The following is a 21,379-nucleotide window of genomic DNA, read 5'->3' on the forward strand; positions in this document are numbered from 1 at the left end:
ACACATAACACTGTACCAGTTATTAAATAGAAAATTATCCCAGCTGAAAGCAGGACTAAAATATCTGCAAGATCTCTTGACAACAAAGCAAACTAGATATTTTTAAGTATATGAATTACAGACAAAGCAAGAAACCTTACTGATGTATTTTCTCTGTAGTACTCCTCATGATGAGGCTGAAACAGTGCTGTCATGTGAGCAGAGGTATGATGAGGCATGCTGTGGATGGCACTGCACATTTATCCAAGCACAAAAATTACTTGTCAGGCTCACAAGTGCACTAAGCAGATGGGAGAGCAGCAGCCCAAAACTCTAAGGAGTCAACAGCAGAAAAATCAGGTGAAACCATAAAGCTCAGACCCACACTGCTTCAAGCAGATGGGAAATGACATGTCAGAAGTTATGTCTTCATTCGCCAAATAAACACTCCATGACGATGTCTGTAGTCAAACCATCAGCTTACTAATTTACAGGGAAGCACCAAGAACAGATGCAATCCTGGAACTAAACTCAAGAAAAAGAGGTCCCATCTATCTGGGGGAGGTACAACAACCAGTCATGCTAGAGGGGTAATTTTTACATTTATTCCATTAAATAATATTCCAAATTAAATCATCACTTTATTGAGCAATGTGCATATAGTATATCCTTTAAAAATACTACTTCTCCAGCCAGCCAATCAAGTTTACTCATAACATATTCAGGACTTCTTTTACACTGCATTGTATGAGCATAATTAAGGTGGAAAAAAAAAATAGAGCAACAGAATGAAGAAAAAAACAAGTGCTAAAAGATAGTTCTACCTCATCTTTTGTGTATTCTTTCAGATTTAAATTCCTAATCAAAAGAAAGTATGACAAATTATTTTCTCAAGAATAATACCAAAATAGGTCAGCTACACAGGAGTTTTTTCAAGTAAGAATACACATGAACTGGTGGTTTTCCAAATTATAGCTTAATTTCAGGTATTTTTTCTTTTTTTAAAGAAAGCTAAGCTTCTACTCTGTTTTTCCCCAGAATGGTATTTTTATCTTATTTTTCTTTGGAATATACTAAAAATACAAGTACAAATAAAAGGAATTTACAAGATATTTAAAAGATTAATTTTTCCACAGTACAGCAGAAGCAGCAATGAGCATTTTAAAAGGACTTTCCAATGTGTCCAGTACTGAGAAATTTTGGAATTTAACTCCCTCTTCAGAAGGCGGCATGCCCTCCCCCTTCTAGGCAGCAGGAATTTTCACCAGAACACAAGTTCTCATCCTTTTCCAGAACTGAAGTTTCCCAGCCAAACTTCAAAGTGCAGATCCTTTAAATAACTAGGACGTCTGCTGCAGGCTTTAGGAACTATGTCCAAGTTTGTAGACCCCAGAGATACATTGGGCATACAGATTTGACATCTGTCTACGTTAATAATCCAAAAGAATTGCCGTGCAGACTAGCATAGCATGTCCTGCCATTGCCCAACATCTTCCTGCAGCATAAACAATTTTAACTCAAAACCAATGGACTAACTGAGGGCCTATTATGTAAAGTCTATCGAGCGTGAGGAGCATTAAACAGAACTGTTGTCTATTACCCTGCCTTAACTGGCACAGGTAAAAGCTGCAGCTGTATCTGGATATAACTGGATATAGAAAGATTTTTTGGGGGTGAATGCTGTGGGTTAACCCCAGTGGAGAGCTAAGTGCTTGCATCCCCCCACACCCAGTGGGGAAAGAGAAATTAACTAAAACCAAAAAAAAATTGTGGGTCAAGATAAAAATTGCTCAGTATCCAAAAGATACCTGGAAGAAGAGATAAAGATAATAAAAGTGATGCAAAGGCAATCATTAATCAACTCCCTGACATGCAATAATGCCCATCCACCTCCCAAGACAGGGAAGACTAATCCCCCTAAACCCCCTCCTCTCCATTATCATTGCTGAGCATTATACCACACAGCACGGACTATCCCTACAGCCAGTTTGCGTCATCTGCCCAGCTGTGCCCTGTCTCAGTCTAAAAGACAGGTGTCTGCTGGGGAAGCCAGGACCCTCCCTTGGATTGGAGAATGTAAACCCCCTCCCTCGGAATTATTATGTTTTGAAATTATGTGGCTCTCAGGCAAAGATATGAGGATAGGAATAACAGTTCTTTGCTAGTATGCACACCAAGGCAAACAAAACAACAACAATTAGTAACAGTAATTGTAATTAGTAATTAGGAATTAGTAACAAACAGAACCAGGGACCCGTGACAGCCTTCTCGGCCGAGGCAGGAAAGGAGGGAGGAGAGGCTTTGCTTCTCGAAGCCCTGGGGCGGTCGATCCCGGTGCCCCCGAACGACTCTGAAGAGCACTAAGCTGGAATGGCAGGAATGAGTAAAAGATCCCGGGCTGGTGGAGGAGATGTATCAGAGAACTTTGCGGCAGTAGTTGGAACTGCGGGGATGTCCCGGCAGGGACAGGCTGTGGGGCTCCAGCGCAAAGAAACCCAGAGCGGCGCCGAAAAAGCGGGGGCGTGCGCCAGCGACGGCTGGCTCCAAGCAGGTCAGGGAGAGGCAGGCACCCGGCACCCAAGGGCACCCAAGCAAATGGTCACAGGGCCCTCTTTTAGGGAGGAAAGTGTTAATAAGATCCCAGGTCAGAAGAAGAAGAAGACGAAGAAAAACAAGAAGGCGAAGAAGACACTCCGGGCTGGGTTATGGCGAATTCCTTTCCCCAAGCAACAGCAGCTCTGAGCGTAGCCACAGTGAGAGAATGAGCATTGCCCCCCGCCCTCCTTTTACCTGGGCCCAGCCAACTCTGTTTTCTCAAGTACCCATAAGTACCAGCAGTCAGCGTTTCCCAGCAACTCATGGGAAAAATTCTATAGGTAAAAAGGAACAAAAGAAAAGAAACCTAACCCCCAACATGCCTCCTCCCAACATCTTGTGCACCCCAAACCTATTCACTGGGAGGCCGAGTGAGAAACAGAGAAGGCCCCAACACTGGGCAAACACTGCTCAGCAACAGCTAAAACATTACTGTGCTATCAGCATTGTTTTGCTCACAAATTTAAAGCACCATACCGGCTGCTATGACGAAAATTTAACATTATCCAAGACAGACAGAGGTTCCCTCACAAAGCAGGGATTTCTCCTAAACTATGGACTCTATGAAACACATAAAGGTGTGGGGACATCCTAAGGTCTGTGAGACCCTTCCCAGTGCATTGTTGAGACCTTATCATTCACAGAAAAAAAACAGAAACAAAAAAAATCAAACAGACAACATGATCTACTCTGTGTACTTTTTTATTATTCCTGAGACCACCAGCAAGAATGTGACAGCAAAATGAAGCACATTAATTTTCACTCACAGAATTAAAACAAAAGATTGTACAGCTAAGGCAGAAACAATCTACTCCAAATCCCACTCCTGCCAATGGTCAAAATTCCCATTTACTTTACGTGTCATCAACTCTTATGTTACAGTGCTGGTCAGTGTCCCACGGAACTGCTTCATTCAGACTGCTGTCAGAAGCAGGGCAGTTTTAGAGTGGTTACAATGCTAAGTTTTGATTCCTCTTACTTCAGAAGATAATTTTGAAAACACAAATGGAGACTGCCCAGAAAAGCCATTTGTCACTATCAAAAAGTGTTGTGTTCCTTACTCCATCTATGGGTCTCAAGAGACCGGCTTTCTGAACATCTGAAGCTGGCAGTGCTAAAAGCTTTGCAAATCTGAGAGTGAACTCAAGTCATTGGTTTTTCTGTCTGCATCTGCTTTGCACATTTTAAAAAGAGAAATTGCATGACACTGTTTAATTCACAGAAAAAAAAATAGGTCTTCACAGCAATGTTTTTATTTATTTTCTATCTTGAAAGTTAAGCTTTAAGGATCCAACCCTATGGCAATATTCGGTGGTAGAATAATGTTTTTATTCTCCAGGCACAGCAGGTTTCCATAATGCAAGGAACAAATGAAGCACAGCAATGTAAGGAGCTCTGCATCTGAATTAAAAGAATGGTGACAAATAAGAATCCTCCTATTTTCAGGAAATCTGACTTCCAAAGACCCGTGCCTTCCTCAGTCTATTAAGCAGGAAAATAGTTCTTTTTTCCTCCTTAACCCAAAAAGCAGACATTACAAATTGGAAATAGGTAGGCAGAGAAAAAGCCCAACAATGTATTTACACTGCGGCTGAGTTACACCTAAATACATTTCATCAGCATTTGAATAATTCGTGTTTTCTCAACAGGAAACCTCAGGGTTCCATTAGCTCTTGTTCAACAAAAGTATGCTGGCACCAAGAGCATGATGCCACCAAGACAGAACTGTCATGTCACCCCTTCTGCTATACCAGAGGGACCCCTGCAGCTGCATGCCCACCATTGGCATGATCTGTGCAGGCAGCCCTGCAGTCACCCAGCAAAAGGACATTGCATTCAGGTCTTCCAAATGACATTTTCCTCACAATCTGATATAGACATATGTGAATGTCAGGGCAGACCCAGTAAATGAAGAAAATTACAGGCCAAGAAGGCTGTAAGTGGCTGCAACTGTGGCAGCGCTATGCCTGCTAGCCAGTTTTATCTGTTTTCCCGACAACAGCAGACACTAAAGATGTGTTTAGAGAACACAGTCTCCTTTCAGTGTGTATAAGCCTAACCTTGATGGTGAAAAGCAGGGAAAAAATTACTTCTCTCAGTTTTCCATTGCACGCTGAAAATGAAAAATCAAACGAAAAATCTGGAGTTCACCTATACTTTCAGAGGAGACCCTGAAGAAACAGCAGAGACAAATATGAACAGCTGAGAACTGACCAGGCTACAAGCAAACACATTTGAAAATCTCATGTAGAAGAGAGGAAAGAAGTTGAAATTTAGACATGGACATCCTCATGGATTTGTTTAGTCTGAAAAAGGTCATAGCAGCATTTGTGACTATGTGAACAATATTTTAATCAAATGTTCAGCCTGTATCTCATGAAGAGAGATACTGAAGAAGATGACAATGAACATGAAGATCTCATATTCAGCCCTCATTTTGGAGAAACTCAAATGAAGAGCCTCTAATTTAGACAGCTCATTGTCAGACATCCCTATCATTAGAGATATATTCAGATAGATAGACAGAGATAGCCTTATCTAGATAGATTCTCACTCAGTCCTACAAAACAAGAAAAGAAATAAAATTCTGTAAGAAGTCACCTTGCCAGATTTGTACTAGACCTTGGAAGTGCCAAAGACCCTTTGCTCCCAGTAAAAGCCTTCACCACTTGGAAAATAATGAAAGAGATTCTAGAGCAGATTTGGATTAGATTAGGGCAAGCAGAGAATCCTAGGGATAGATTCTTATCAGAATGTTGTCCTGAATGCAGCACAAACTGGACCACATGAACTTTCTTTACTGCTTCTGGGCTCTATGGCCAGTCAGTGTTATACACATCACGGTACTCCAAAGATAAAGACAGCATGCATCTCTGGAGCTGTTTGCTTCTAAAAAGACAAAGAAAACCATTTCCCAGGTAAGTGAACAGAGAGAGCATTTTATCAGGTTGTTTCAGTCTGAACTGGAGATCTGTACACAACCTCCATCACAGGCAACCATCAACATCACTTCCAGAATTTTCCTTCTCTAGATACTCTTCCTTCCTAAGTTTTCAGGCAGAAACAGTACTAGGGGAATTCAGGCTACTGTTCTGTAGCTTCACCGATGCAGTACCACACCAAATCAGCACACCTTGACAGCACAAAGCATCTCTCACTATTGAGAAGGAATTCTCACCTGAACTGGGTCTGCAGGCAAGCAATATTTCCATATTTTGGAAGTCAGCTGTGAGACTTCTAAGTTCTGGCTATATTTTCAAAAGATGTTAAATGGCTGGGGTGAGAAAGACAGAGTGAGACAGAACATCTCAGGCTGCTCTTCATTTTATACCAAACTTTTCCTTGGTAAAGTGCTCTGTAGTAAACTGATGATTGTAGGGGACAGACATTGTCAGAAACAAGACAAACATCCTTATCAACATTTGGCAAATGCAGTCCAGGATGCAATTAGCACAGATGTCTCAAAGGCCTGTGAACGCCTCAAACACCACATACAAACCAGAAAGCGAAGATTTGTGCAAGCTCTGAATGAAACAAGGGGTATAAGCAGAATACATAAACAAGACTGAGCTAGGGCCCTTTTCTGGGCAGAACTGGCCTGAATGACCTCCCAAGGTCCTCCTTTTTCAGATTACCACTGTATGTTGCTTTCTATTTGTGCAAATTGCCAGAAAGGAATTGTTATTGATAAGCCACCTGATGTCTCCAACGAAACTCACAGCTGACGCAGCTTGGCAGCTCACTTTTTCTTCAGGTGCATGACCACCAAACAGGACTACAGAAATAGGACCCAAACCCAGTCAGAAATTGGGCCAGCCCTGCTGACAAGCAGAAATCCATGCAAAATCTCAAGTGGACACTGAAATGTTACTGATCTTTAGAGCAGGATTTGTAGTTTTAAAGGTACTACGCAAGGAAGTGACATAGCAAGGAAACGGACATTGGAAGCACATCACTAGGAACAAGACAACACCTTTCACAGAAGGAGATGGGTTCACACACCTGTGTTGGTTTCACTGCTGGGGGGAGGCGTGGAGCTTCCTTGAGGGAGAAGCACCACGAGACCAGGAAGTAGGAGGGCTGTCCCATCTCTGAGAGCTTCCCCTGTGAGCTGCAGGGACCAATCAGAGAGCTGATTTAGTAGTGGACAGCTCGGGAAACCAATTGAAAGTTATTTCGCTTTCACAAATCACACTGAATCAAGTTAACTAACGCTTTTTCAGCTTCCAGCTCCCAGGGAGGTGCGGTGGCCTCTGGCTGGGGCACCGAACCCCCAGCCCAGCTCCGGGCTAGGCCTGGGGCTCAGCCCGACACCACGGCCCCGGCTCTGTGGGGAACTCGGCCCGGCCCTGGCCTGGGGGCCCCCGGCTCTGCTCGGTTCTTTGCTCAGCTTGGCTTGGCTCTCTTTCTCCACCTGGCATGGCCGAGTGGGGGGATGAGGGAGCCACCAAAGGCTCTCCCTTCCCCCCTCCCCGTTCTGAGAGAAGAGGCCTCCAGCTGACCACATGTCTTCTTCACATTCTGGATGTAATTTTAACTCTTTTAATGCCTGGATAAGATTCTCAATCTCCTGAGCTCCCCTGAATGAGAAGAAATAAAGCATGGAGTCTACCGAGGTCAGCGGAGTGAAGATAAAGTTCCCGATGGGAAGAGGTTGAAAAGATGCAACTGATAAGTAGCTGAAAACCTTTTTTGTGGGCTAAGGGAACTGTGACTACACTAAAATTCCTTTAAACTGTGAAATATACTTGGGGAGGTTTGGGTGCTTGAGAAGAAGACTTTTTGCCTCAGGGAAATGGAGCTCTCTGTTTTGGGACTGGAATATGAACAGAGATATTTGAGAGAGAAGGAGATGAAGATAATTTTGTTTTTCAGCAGCCTGCCTTTAAAAGTAGTACCCCATGTGTGCATCATAACCTATAGCACAGCTCTGGAAGGACTGTGGAAATGGGAGAAGAGTCATAATCTGTAATATTTTCCCGGGCAGATGTAGATTGTGAAGGTGAAGACACCCCCTAAGCCTAAACCAAAAAAGGAACTTTTCTCTCTTAAGTGAACTGAAATGATTATTTGGGTGGATAACTGACTGAAGTGTTTTCTGTATGATATTTTTAAGCAATGTGGAATGAAGGGAGGAGGGAATAATCTAGGAATCTTATTCTGAATTCTGTTTGTGTTATTAATAAATTTCTTCTTGTTCCTTTTTAAGTTTTGAGCCTGCGTTGTCTTTACTCCTAAATCCTATCTCTAAAAGAAATTAAATATATTAAAATTGGCAAATCCACATCACACCGTGACTACACCTCACAACACCAGCTCTGTACCTACTTAAGACCCTGGGAAACGAGTTTCACACCCATGGACAACAGAAACAGACCAACATGACATTCTATGGTGTGGAATATCCCTTCGGACAGCTTGGGTTAGCCATCCCAGCTGCATCCCCTCCCAGCATTCTGTGCCCTCACCCAGGCCCTCCACTGATGTACAAGCTGAAAAATGCTTGACTTAGGATAAGCACTGCTTAGCAACAACAAAAACATCGGTGTTTTATCAATATTATTCTCATCCTAAATCCAAAGCACAGCACCATACCAGCTACTAGGAAGAAAATTAACTCTATCCCAGCCAAAACCAGATAACACCTCAGAACATCCTTCCTCCTTTCCTTGCAAACTGAACTCAGGCCAAGCATATGTGACTAGCCTTCCTTGAAGACTGTTTCACAGCTTACAGCAGCAACAGCTCTAGCTTTGCTCCCCAGCACATCCTGTTTTGTTAAGGGAAACAAAGTAGGCTTCTTTGCCTTCAGCTTCAAATGATTCTTCCCTCTTTGTAACCTACCAGTAATAAGTCATACCTAAGAAAACGTACGGTTGAGCCATGTCTGGAGTTGCTTTTTCAAGAAACACATCTGTTTATACGTACAAATACCTATGATTTACAATAAATTAAGAAAAGACTTGCATTTCCCATTTTATATAAAAAAATGATGCAAAAGCATGTTGAATATTCTGTTTGCACAGTGTCATTACTGTGTCGACACAGAAACCACTAAAACCTCACAACAGCAGGAAAAGTTAATCTTTCTGTCTGTAATAACAACAATCTTGAAATCCCTAGTCTAGCTCAGCCATACAAGACCTAACTCAGTCCAAGAGAGAGTTTACACTCCTGCAGTTGTTTGCTCAGCCTGACAATGTTCCTGCCATCATTGTCCTGCTCTTCTGTGCACTGGTGTGGCCTCACCTTGAACACTATGTGCAGTTTTGGGCACCACAAAATAAAAAATACATTAAGCTGTCAGAGAGCATCTAAAGGACACCACAAGGGTGGTGAAGGATCTGAAGAGGAAGCTGTATGGGGTGCAGCTGAGGTCCCTTGGTCTGTTCAGCCTGAAGGAGATTGAGGGGAGATCTCTTTGCAACTTCCTCATGAGAGAAAGAGGAGGGGCAGCACTGATCTCTTCACTCTCGTGACCAGCCACAGAATTTGATGAAATGGACTGAAGCTGAGTCAGGAAATTTTTAGACTGGATATTGGAAAGAGGTTCTCCAAGGGAAATGGTCACAGCACCAAGCCTGTCTGAGTTAAAGAAGCATTTGGACAACACTTTCAGGCACATTATGTGATTATTAGGGTGGGTGTCCTGTGCGGGTCCGGGACTTGGACTCAATGATCCTGATAAGTCTCTTCCAACTCAGCATTTTCTATGAATCTAGGACCGGCTAAGAGAAACAGCAACGAACAGCCTTTGTACTTCCTTTGTATAGATTCACTCCAGAGGGTACTGACACTGGAATGAGGAAAAAACAAACAAAAAACACCCCAAGACCAAAACATCAAGACTGCCCTAATATCAAGGTTTTCAAGTTTGTGCAGTACATAGCCAATGCTTGACAAATTTAATTGAACGCTGTTAAAAAAACACTGATAGGGAATATTCCCTCTGGCATATTTTCATAGGAAAGCAACAGCTCTTCCCATTCTCAATAAATCTGCAGTTAATTCTCTGCAAATCGTTAGAAAAAATATAAAAGCTGGTGAGAGATCCTTCTGCATTTATTCTTCTGCAGTGCACACTTTGTTCAAACTCCTTTACAGTTGAAAAAGTCTGTTTTGTTTAGTGACCACTCCACGACCTTGTACAAGTGTTTTGCTTTTCAGAGAAAGGATCCAAAACCACTGAAAACAAAGCTTCGCTCCGGGTTATGCTAAAGGAGTTCTGTCTCTTCTTGTCAAGAACGAACACGGCAAGACATCTCCCCCAGCTCCTACGCGCAAAGCACACCAGCCCAATACACACTCCCAGATGCATGGCCGGAGCAAGAATGCACTCTTCTCATTTTCCTTCAACTACCCCACACATTCCCTGGCAGGCTTCCCAAACAGCACAGCCACCCCCGCTGCCCACACGCCAAATCCCGCACCCACGCTCCTCGTCAGGACAGCACATCCCCTCTCCGGAACTGCTCCAATATGCAGCAAGCTCCCACCAGCTCCACCGAGACGGGAATCCAGCCCCAGAAGGCCGCGGCTACCGCCGCGCTGCGCAGGAGCCGGCGGCAGCTCCCGATAGTGCGGCTCGCCCGCCGCACCCCTAAATCCCGCACGGAGCAGGGGTCGGGTGGCCGACAGCGGTGCTCCCCTTACCGGCGAGGGTGAAGGGGTACAAGGGGTGGCCGAGGAAGCACACCTACCTGACTCCCTGTCTCCCGCCGCCGGGGCCTGCTCCGCTTGTCGCCCTTAAACCCTCTGCCCCACGTCCCGCCCCCACCGCACGCGTCACTGTGGGAGCGGGAGTGGGGGAATCGAAACAAATCCACGGCACTCGGGGAATCGAAATGAGACCGCCCCGCCCGTGGGGGATGTTGTCCCCTCCGCCTCCCCGTCCCGACACGCAGCAGGGAGTGTGGCGGGGTGGGAGGTACCGTGCGTCCGTCTCCGTGCCGGAACGTTCAGGAAGTGGCTCTGGAATGGCTCTGGGCTTCCTCCATAGAGGGAAGTGTATAGAGTGCCATTTTTTAAAATGTCATAGCCATGCCTTCAGGATACTTGGAAAACCAGGGTTCGTCCGCGCAAGGGGCACCCCTGCGTCCTGAGGCGCCGTGCTGTTCCTCTGGCTTCTCACGATAGCCCCCGCTCAAAGGAAGTCGTGGCTTGTTTGGTCTTCCACCGTGCAAGGATCACCTGGTGAATGAAGGCTTCTCTTCCTGCGATGCAATTGTTTGCTAATTTATCGTTTCCCATGGTCTTTTCACACCGTGAAAAGTGGATCAATACGTGAAAGATGAATACTTCACAGGAGATCGTTCAATAATTCATCCTTCTGTGATCCGCGTTTCTGATCGAGTTTTTCTCTGGCATTGTTATCGCCTGCAAGTCTTCCTCTGTATCCGGGCTGGCTGGGATGGAGTTAATTTCACTGCCAGCAGCTCTCACCATGCTGTGCTTTGCTTTGGGAGCTAAAAGGTGTTGATAACACACCAGTTCTTTGGCCACTCATCTCTCCAACATTCCTCCTTCACCAGTAGGCTGGGAGTGTGCAAGATCTTGGGACAAAACACAGCCAGGACAGCTGGCCTAAATTGGCCAAAAGGATATTCCAGAATATGTGATGCCTTTTCAAATATAAACGCTAATAGAAAGGAGTAGGAAGGTGAGGCATTCATTATTTACATTTGCCTTCCAGAGCAATCACTACACATGCTGAAGCCCTGCTTCCCATGACATGGCTGGATGTTGCTTGCTGATGGTAAGTAGAGAACAATCTTTTGGAGTTTCTTACCTTTGCTTGAGCTTCTGTTTTGTTAAACTGCCTTTATGTTGACCCATGAGGGTTTTTTCCATCTTAGTTCCTTCCCCCGTGATCTTGCTGAGGAGGGGAATGACAGAGCTGCTCGATGGCCTCTTGATTTCCAGATAGGGTGAACCCACCACAGTCCTTTTGACACCCAGTATGGGACATGAGATAACAAGAGTTATTTCTTGTATGAAGTGTGCTATAGCAGCTATTCAGCATCAAGATCCCATGCAGGTCACAGAGATTATTGGCTTCACTGCTTATCTCTTTGTTTAGCTGAGCTTGAGAACATATTAATAAAAACAATGGCTCTGTCCTTTGCTCTGGCATTTCTGGCCTTGCACTTCTGGAGGAAGTGTCTTGTGGTGAGCACGAGGAAATACATATCCCTCTCCATACCTGGGAATAATGCAGATGGTTTTATTATGCAGGCCTCAGAGATCCTTGTTCATTCCTACATGAGCTGCTTAATACTACTTATTAACACGGTTAGTATATTATGGGATTTGTGGAGTCTGGTGTGATCCTGATGTAGGAGAAGACAATTTTTGGATGAGGTGATACTGAAATGTGCCTTGGGACAGCTGGTCTGGGGTGGCACTGTGTGTGGAAGGATTTGGGCAGGTTCCTGGGGCAGTTACCACCTACCAAATCCTGGAAATTCACACCTGAAGAGGCAGGTTACCCTGCCAAACTGACATGCCACAGATTAATAGAAAGGTGCCTTGCCTATTTTGGTGAAAACCAGTAGCTTCTTGTACTGTACCGGGTCCTGGCCTGCGCCTATGGAGCAAAAGTTCAGTACTCTCTGAGGAACGTGGTTGAGACAGGAACTCAAACACCAGCTACAGCAATTCTCCCAGTACTGAGACAGAAACAGTGAAAGAAGAAAACAATGGATCCATATTGTAAATTAGTAAAGGAGGAGGAAAAAGAAGAAGAAAGGTCTGATCAAGAAGTTGGTCCTTTGACAAATGATAAAAACAAGGGCTTTAACATCTTCACAAATGACTGGATCTGGAAGATGGGATTTAGGCTCTTCACTGATGGTAGGAGACATGGGTCTTAATGTCTTCACAAAGGCCTAGGTCTGAAAGAACCCATCAGGTGTTGGAAGAACAGCTGTGGGGGTCTTTAGGAAAGCAGGTGTTAATTGTCTTCAAAATGGGTGTAATGTCTCTACAAACATCAAGGCCTGTGAGTTTATTACAGAACCCAGGCAGTCTGATCGAGCTTGAACTTCTGAACTTTAGGGTATTAGGAGAAATGGGTCTGCTACAAGTCTGTTCCAGATCCCAGACAGTCTGAGCTGATGGGTCTGCAGAAACCAGACAACCTGAACTTCCAAACTTCAAGGGAAAATGACAATACAAGTTCAAGGGGGGAATATGTAGCAGGCGGTTCAGGAAGGCTGTACTTCAGCCAAAGGGTAAAAGAAGAGGGCAACATCTGGTTAGGAGTTTAGGATTAAAAGAGGCTACATCCTTCAATAGCTCAAGTAAGAGCCCAGGGAGTATGGCCCAATGGACTCTCTCCTTTTATTCAAATAAAGGAGCAGGATTATTCTGTTTCCTTGTGGGCACTGTTTTTTCACAGTGTACCTTTTATGCACACAAATTGGAGAAGGGAGTCAGAGGATTCATACAGGAAGCAAAAACTACCCAGTCCCTAACTTCGTAAGAATTTTGAGGTATGAGGGAAGATCATAACTGCCAGACAAGTGAGCAGATTTCTGCCTGGCTGCTTCAGTGCTGGGATAACAGTCAGCAGCTGGTGAGTAAGAAAATCCAACAGCTGGGATCCTTCATTAGAAACTAGAGAGTTGAGAGAGTGGAATAGAATCAGCAATATACAGTGTCTGAAGATGGTTCCTCTCAAGTGTGAGAGCAGGGTACCCATTCAAGGAAGATCTTGTGAACTTGCCAGGAATGTGTACCTACCACAGACAAAGGCTTCCATTCTGAAAGAATTAGTGTTGATGAAAGTCATCTACAGTGATCTAAACAATTAGGAGGTCTTCAAAGATCCAAAGGATGTCCTGTGCACACCGTTCATGTGAAGGAAGTGCTCTAGTTTCGTATCCTAACAGTTTGGCAATAATGTATTGCCCAGATATCAACACCTCAATTTTTGGAGTCAAGTCTTCTCCAAAACGTTGAAGAGCATCTCTGTACAGTGCCTCGGCAGTTAGACCTGCCCCAAGAAATTAGTCTTCTCCTGTCCAGTTCAGAGGGAAAGGGAACCCCAAGCATGTGCTGCGTGGCACACTCTGTTTCTTTCTGTGTGACCAGGAGGAGAAAAGGGATGGCCAGGCTTACTGGACCGTGTGGATTCAATTTCCTGGCATATCAGACCCACAGAAGCAAAAAGCCTTGGTAGGCACTTTTGTACAGTGTACTCTGGTGCCATCAGACTGCAGGGGCACAGAATATATCTGGATCTCTTCGGTAACAGAGAGGTGCCAATAATTGTCAGTATTGGAGGCAGAGCAAGCACTATGAATGTTAAAACCCTACTTCCCATGAAGTGTCTGGGCATTGCCTGCTGGGACATAGAAAACAAATACTTTGTTTTCTTTTGCTTCTGCTTTTAGCCTTTGTTTTTGCTTTATTAAACTGCCCTTGTGTTGTCCCATGAGGGTTTTTTTCCCACTTTATTCTCCCCATCCATTCCTGCTGAGAACTGATAGAGTGGCTTTCATGGTCACCTGGCATCAACCCATCCTGTCCTCATTATAAAAATGGATTTTTGCTAATCATCCCTCTTCTGCTCTGAATTTTCACATAAATTATCCTGTTATTTAGGGACTAGAGAAACAATATAATGCTAACCTTAGCACATATGGTTTTATATCACCTGACTCCTAGTGGAGTGCATCAAAAGAATAGGCAAAGCTACTTTTAAAGAAAGCAGTCAAAATACAGCCACAATTGTCTTACAGCTGCATCCACATGAGGTGGGAAAATAGAGTGTAATCTTGTTTCCTGAGTGACTTCAAGAAATCAATGTACAGGTAGGATTTTGGAGTTCTTATTCAGGCAAAAGTGCCTGAGTGAATCAACATGATATAAATGTTGAGAGGCATGAGTGGCTGATGGATACTAATATAACTGGAATTTCATGTGACCTCCTGTAAAGGCCCCAAAAAAACTTGCTTGATGAGATGTTTAGAAGACCTTATGGTTGTTTATCTACTCTTGAGTTAGGAGAATGAGAGAAATACTCAATACAAGAAATACAAGATGTGCTCAAAAGGTCAAAACAACAAAAAATACTTTATCGGCATCTTTAGAAAATCAGAGAACTTTAGGAGAATGTTTAGAGCAACAATTCAATCAACATGAAACACTTACCAAAGCATTAACTTGCTCCATTCAACTTAGCAAACTCTAAGCTTCAGTTTTAAGTTACTCAAAAATTCCAAGAAGAGGAAATTGCAAGAAGGAGAAAGACAGAAAAGATATAGAATAGGACACATACAGCTACCCACTACTGGGTTCCAGCAGTGTTCAAGAAGAAGCTCCAAGAGGAGATAAGGTCAAGATATATGCTTGCCTCATGTTCAGGCTTAAATACACCTTGGCCTTCCTGGGCCATTCCCCCAAGTGTGACTTCTGGTCATGTGGCCACTCAGGAGCTGGGTTAGGGGCTCCAGATATGGGTGTAGAGTGTTGCTTCTGGTGTGCCAGGGATTAGTAGCCATACAGGTTCTATGGCAGGGGGAGTGTACAGGGCAGTGTACCAACTTGCCAGGACAAGGCCTGACCTGCCCCTTCCCCAATACACATGCACCCCAAAATGTCTTGAGACGTCAATCTTTCCAGTCTCTGACATGTCCAAACTCTCTATCATTCTTATTTAGGGATGTTCCAGTGCAGCAGAGAGAAACCAAGGACCAACCCACTTTAATATCGATGCAGAAAGTGGAACTCATTGCTTTTTGACTCAGAAGGGATTCTGACCTAAACACTGGCACACCAGTCTTTGCTACATCTCTTGATGTGCTATGGGTGTGTTTGTCAAAACAGTCATGAGACAAAATCTAAAACTTTTTTTTTTCAATAACTCAGCTGTGAAAATGAAACTTGGCAGCTTTCAAGCCTCTCTGGTGTGCAGCAGGGTGTTTCCTTATCATGCAGCGTGTCACATGTATTGCCGAGTGAATTACCGAGTCTCCAAATTATTGCATTTCCTGGTCTGTATGTGTGGAGACACACCAGAAACAGGAAAGGGTGGGGAGGTAGTACTGTATGTAAGCATTAAGGAGTTACGTGTAGTAGTTGATATGGGGAGCTCATAAAGGACAAAGAGCACTGGGAGAAGGTGCTCATAAAGCCCAGTAAGTCAATAGAAAATTATGTATAAAGTAACTTATACATAGCGCCTAAAACACTTCCGTTGTGACTATAGAATAGAGCTGTCCATGTGGGTATATTTCCAAGGGAAAACATATATTTTGTATGGGAGATTGAGGAATAGATCCCTCAAATTCCTTGTCACTCAACACATGTTCCTGTACATCAGGTCTCATCCACTGAGCTCTGCATGCAGGTTCATTCATTTGCATGGTAGGGATGGGTCTTGGCATATTGCTAGCAATCTTTCTTTTTGTCTCTGCTTCTTTTTCAGTGATGAGGAAATCTCACTTTGATGGGAAGAACACCCTTCGTAACACATCCAGGAAAGAGAATTGCAGTCCACATCACAGGTCTTAGGTCATGTTGAGCTTGAGAGCTATCACTCTCCTGTGCAGTCAGCATATCCTGGCTCCTAAGAGTACAGTGCCAAGCCTGTTTCAGATATTGTTGCATCTTATCACATCTGATGCATCTTATCACTTATCTTATCTAGTGCGAAGCAGATTCAGCTCTTAACTGAAGGCACTGCATCCATTGCAGTAGCAATGTGCACCTGACACCAGCACAACTGGAACTGGGGAACAAACATCTCTCTCTCTTTCATGAGGACAAACTGCACCGTACATCAGGGCCTGGGGACACTCACCATCCTCAAGAGCCCTGACCAACCTCACCTAGGGCAGGCACCCTTCACCCCATGTGATACCAAAAAGGTGAATTCAATTTCTACTGCAACTGTGAGCTTTTAATAGAAAGACACTGTGAATGTGAACTTCTAGCAGAGAAGACACTGTGTCTGCAGACCTTTAGCAGAGAGACAAGGCATGCAGAAATTATTCCCATTTAAGGACATTAGAAGATAAAGAGGGGACATCCGCCTGAGAAGTACAGCTACAGCCAAAACAAGGACTAACTTTGGAAACTTGGGAGACATGGGGAGGGTTTTTATGGTAATAGGCAAATCATAATACGCATGTAGTGACTGTATATTAGCAACTTACTTGTAACAATCAGAGGGATGTTAGGAGGAGTGGTATCTCCCATGTTTTCTGGGCACTTAAATAAATTATGCCCCCTTTAACACAGAAAAATTGGCACTAAGGAGTCTTATTCTGGTTTTCAGAGATTAGGTAACACATGGACCTGACAATCATAGGGCTGAATCTTATCCTAGTTCCCCTCACCAAACCTATTCCTGACCCATGCCAGCAAGCACACATCCCAGCCTGGCCTCAGCCTATCCCCATCCCTGAGCTGTGGGATGTGCCTGGTTTCCTTCCATCTGCCAGCTTCCTCACTGAAGGCAGTGGAATGGACCTAGGCTGGGGAAGCCTCTGTTTGGCCTGTCTCCTCGGGGTCTTCATATGGCCCCAACTCTTGGGAAGGAAAACTGGCCCCTTCTGCTCCCTGATACCATGTGGGAGTCCAGAGTATTCCTCTGGCTTCCCTGGAAGGTTTAAGACCCCCCTGGCGGGGTCCCCAAAGACCCTCGAATGAGACCCAGGTGTCTCAGGGGCTGGATTTAGCTCCTTGGAACAATTTACCAACATTGAGAGAAGAAATGCAAGCCACAAAAATAAATAGAGTGTAAATTAGACTGTTAGCGTGGCCAAGATGGAGAATTGGAGGTGTGGATACCTCTTCCTCCTTCTTCTCCATGTCATCCATGCTGGGTGACACGCTGGCACTTTTAGATTGGATGAGAACAGATCTGGACCATGTAACAAGATTGTATTGTATTGGGGGTCATTTGTAAATACCTAGTACGTAGTTTAGACTATAAAAGATAAGTCCTGCCTCTGCCAGGCAGATTCTGCCCTGGACGTCTGGCGAGCAGACTGCTGTTCGCTAGACCAAGCATTCCTGAGATAAGAAACAATAAACAACCATGAAAACCTCTAAGAACAGCCTCCTGCAGTCTCTCATCGGCGGGCATTGGAAAGAGCTGGGTTCCAGACCACCTGCATGTCCTCCAGAGGTGATCTCAGGTCTAAGGAGACACCTCAAGATGTGACATTTGGCGTCCCTGGGTGGGCTGCAGCCTGCAAAGGTGGGTGCAGACCCCTGGACCCAGAAAACCCAGCTCGAGAAGATGCTGTTGAAAAGGACTGCGGAGGAGATTTTTGGCCCTCTGCCAAGAAAAGCCGAGGTCCAGACGCAAGTTGGAGAGGAGGTGTCCCGGGAAGCCTCGCTCCTGTGCACTGCTGGTTGGTTTCAGGAACCTCCGAATCGATTTTGGACAAATTGCTTTTGGGTAAGACGGTTCAGATTCAGATACATCATAGGAACACTATAGGCAGAACTCTCAGCAAGGAACAGCTCACTTTACCATCCACTTTGAAAGTTTTAGCTTTTGTTCATCCTGTCTCTGTCACAGAGAAGGAATTCTGAGATTTACTTGTGTGGGTGAAGCTTCAGTACCCACAGGCAGAAACAAATATGCTATTTACAGCAGGATTCTAGCAAAATTAATTGTAATTGATATCAGTCAGTAATTCTGAGAGATAAGGGAGTGAAGGACTCCCAAAAGTGTAGCTTTATTCTGTCTCTCCTTGGCAGAAAGCAATTAAAGTCCCTCAGAGACTGGGGAAGGATTCTCACCTAGCCATGAGCTGGGGGAGGGAAGTTTATAGCTGCCATGCCAGCAGCAGCCGGTTCAGCAAAGGTCTTGCCAGCAGCAAGGTCAGGAAAAATTAAGTTAAAAATATTTCCAAGTGAGTTAAAGAACTCGGATTTTTTATTTCTTCACCCCTTCAGAAAACATGACTCCAGGAGGTGGGAGGGTGCTATAGACGACTCCCCGGGCCGTGGGGGACAGAGGGGAGGGGGACAGGACCGCAAAAAGCGGGGAAAAAGCGAGGGGCTGTGACTCCGGTTTCGATCGTGGTAACGCAAGGCAGTGCGGCCGCGGCGACGGTGCCGGCACCCCGGGAGCGCGGAAAAAAACGCGCGGGGGATTCGCGGGAAGCGCGGAACCCAGAAATAGCGGGCTCAGTGCGTGGAGCCACAGGGATGTCCAGGGAGGGACAATCTGCGGTGGCGGCCAGGACGCAGAAATGCAGGACAGTGAGGGCGGCTCTCAGCCAAAAGGGGGGTGGGGATGTGAGTGTGGAGACCCCAGCGCGATTCATCGTCCGCGGGGGGACCCCGTTGGTCAGTGGCGCCTCATGGGGAACCCAGGCGGAGCGACCCCCAGGGGCGGCGGGATCGATCCCAGACGCGGCAGCCGCACAAGCGGCCGGCGGGGGAATTTCTCGCTGCCAGGGGGAGGTGGCTCCGGGCGGGACCGGCGCGGCGGGATTCACGGGGGTGGCGCTGCCCATGCCGGAGATGGGGCGGGTCTCGACGGCCAGCACACAAGCGGCAGCGGGGCCAGCCACGTCCAGGGGGGTGGGTCACACCCGGGAGGGAGATCAGAAGGACAGCCCGACCCGAGAGCAGCCAGCAACGCATGCGTGGTTCGACCTAAGCGTAGGGAACACACGCAGGCGCAGCCCCTGGAGATGCCAACATCCCCGAACACGAAAGTAACAGGAACAGAACAGGGACACAGACATCACAGCATGCGAGCCCAAAAGCCAAAATTTGGTTCAGAGAGCAGTGATTCCAGCGTGGAAGGGCGGAGCCGGCCCGTGTCGGACGGAGGCACGGCGGACGGGGTGCGGCAGCAGCGGCCCCGGCCCTGGCCCCAGGCAGGAAGCGCGCGGGAAACACAAAACCCAGAAATGTCAGCGATGCAGGGAAAACTGTTTCAGGGAAAGACAGATTCAAAAGGGGAAAATTCATGCTTTGTAAAGTCAAAAGAGAAAAATTAACAACTTTTAAGCAATTGCAGGCAGCTGCCCGGACGGTGCTGATTCAAAGAAAACCCTGGTGAGGTCACCAGCCCGGGGCTCACAGAGAGGAGGGGGAGCGAGGCTGCCCCGCTCCCAAAAAAGGGCTTCGACAGTACCCCCGCTGCTCTCCCCTGCCCTGCATGGGTCAAGTGCTGCTGAGGGGAGGAGGAATGGGGGATGGAGAGACGCCAAGAGCTGTTTTTACCTATATTGTGGAGAACAAGCAGAACGAAGGAAATTGATAAGAGACTCAGTTTTATTTTCAGTTCTTGTATGTTAAACTAAGGTGTTTGTTTTTGTATTGTTAAAAAGATGCTGATAATTTTAAGAGTGGTAAAGGTATTTTAATAGTATTAGGTATTTTAATAATTGAAGGTATAATAAGGTATTTTGTATTTTATTTGAATACACATCATCTATATTTAGTGATTTGTTATTTCTCAGATATGAGTGAGCATTTATTTAAATGTCAACATTGAGTTTTAATTTTCCTATAGTTAATTGTTTCAAAGAAACCAGTTTCTAAGTATTTGCAATACTGTCAATATAAATCAATAGATTTCGAATTCTTATAAGAAGCTTGCAGATTTATGTTTTGCAGATTTATGAATATTTTAGTTTTCCCTTCAAATCAAATTGCAATGGATTTCTAGTCTACATTTTTAAAATTATCAATGAAATGTTGTGTAAACACAAATCAAGACCACTTCTAGGATCATCATTTGAATTGTAAAACTTAATTTGAATCAAAATTCTTTTCACATATATTGGAAAAGCAGTATTTATCTATCAGTTCAATTTTTAAGATTTAAATATAGTTTCTGTATTTAATTTTAAAAACACTCTAATAAGATTGAATTCTGTATCACAGAATGATTTTATTTTCTGTTTCATTGTTTAATTTGAACTCTGTCAGCATTTTAAGTAAGTTTTGGAAAGTCTCCAGGTGTATTCTTGAATCAAATGTGTAATTAGTTAAGTTGTGAACTTAATGCTTTTTTGTCTTTCTTTTATTAATTCTCTCTTTTATTTTGGCAGGTCTTTTGTGACCTGACCCTGTGCAAGTTTTGAATATTTTGCAGAATTTCAGAAAATTACTTGAGCTCCATTCTCAGAATGAATTTCTAGTGTTATGGTTTTCCTGAGTTGCTATCACAGAAGCATTGCAGCAGCTTGCCAAGTTCAAAGCATTTTACGCTAAAGAAGAATTTTAGAGAAAATGAGTTGCTAAAGGAATTTGATTTCTTCTTCACCTTGAAATATTTAATTATAGTTTTGTTGTTAAGAATTGTGGGGTTTTTTTTTTCTTTAATAAGAAGATGTCAGGGAGTTCTCTTCCAATTAGAGTTTAGGCTCTGGCCAAGCCTTGATTCTAACTGAAAGAGAAAAATGTGTAAACCCAGGTGTTTTCTGCATCAAAATAATATTCCAATTGTTTGGATTGATAATTTGACCTTATTAATATAATAGCTGAAGCTAACCTTGAAGTGAATTTGGTGTTCATTTTCCGGAGATGACCATCTGATTCCTCATTGAATCGAGGTTTGTCAGCTGTTTGCAGACCCTGAGGTGAAGACACAGTTTTTTAAGAGGTGATTACACAGTTTTTTAAAAATTGATGATTATCTAATCTTGTAAATGTATGTTTGATGTTTAAGGTATTGATAATTGCTGAATTGTGTTTTAACTTCAGAAGATTTAAACTTCGTGTTTGTTTTTTGTTAGAAAATAGTTGAAGGAAAATTCTCCAGTTTTGATCAAAAATCTAGAAACAAAGAAAAATTGAAAAGCTTTCAAAATAAGCATTT

The 21,379-nt window shown here is 44.4% G+C and overlaps 2 protein-coding genes across 2 annotated transcripts in view; one reads left to right on the forward strand and one right to left on the reverse strand.

Annotated features, from left to right (window-relative positions):
* TRANK1 (tetratricopeptide repeat and ankyrin repeat containing 1) overlaps window positions 1–11,308 on the reverse strand; it is a 69,020-nt gene extending 57,712 nt beyond the window's left edge. Inside the window, exon 1 of the mRNA XM_056483166.1 lies at window positions 10,275–11,308. The gene's annotated coding sequence lies outside the window, so the exon portion shown is untranslated. The remainder of the gene's footprint in view (window positions 1–10,274) is intronic.
* On the forward strand, window positions 10,470–19,550 carry LOC130248816 (translation initiation factor IF-2-like). The gene is made up of 2 exons (XM_056482834.1): window positions 10,470–11,329; window positions 16,007–19,550. The coding sequence occupies exon 2, from the start codon at window positions 18,792–18,794 to the stop codon at window positions 19,548–19,550; it is 759 nt and encodes a 252-aa protein (XP_056338809.1). The 5' UTR covers window positions 10,470–11,329; window positions 16,007–18,791.
* Window positions 19,551–21,379: the final 1,829 nt, after the last annotated feature.

This window comes from Oenanthe melanoleuca, chromosome 2, assembly GCF_029582105.1.
Source record: "Oenanthe melanoleuca isolate GR-GAL-2019-014 chromosome 2, OMel1.0, whole genome shotgun sequence".
NCBI lineage: Eukaryota > Metazoa > Chordata > Aves > Passeriformes > Muscicapidae > Oenanthe > Oenanthe melanoleuca.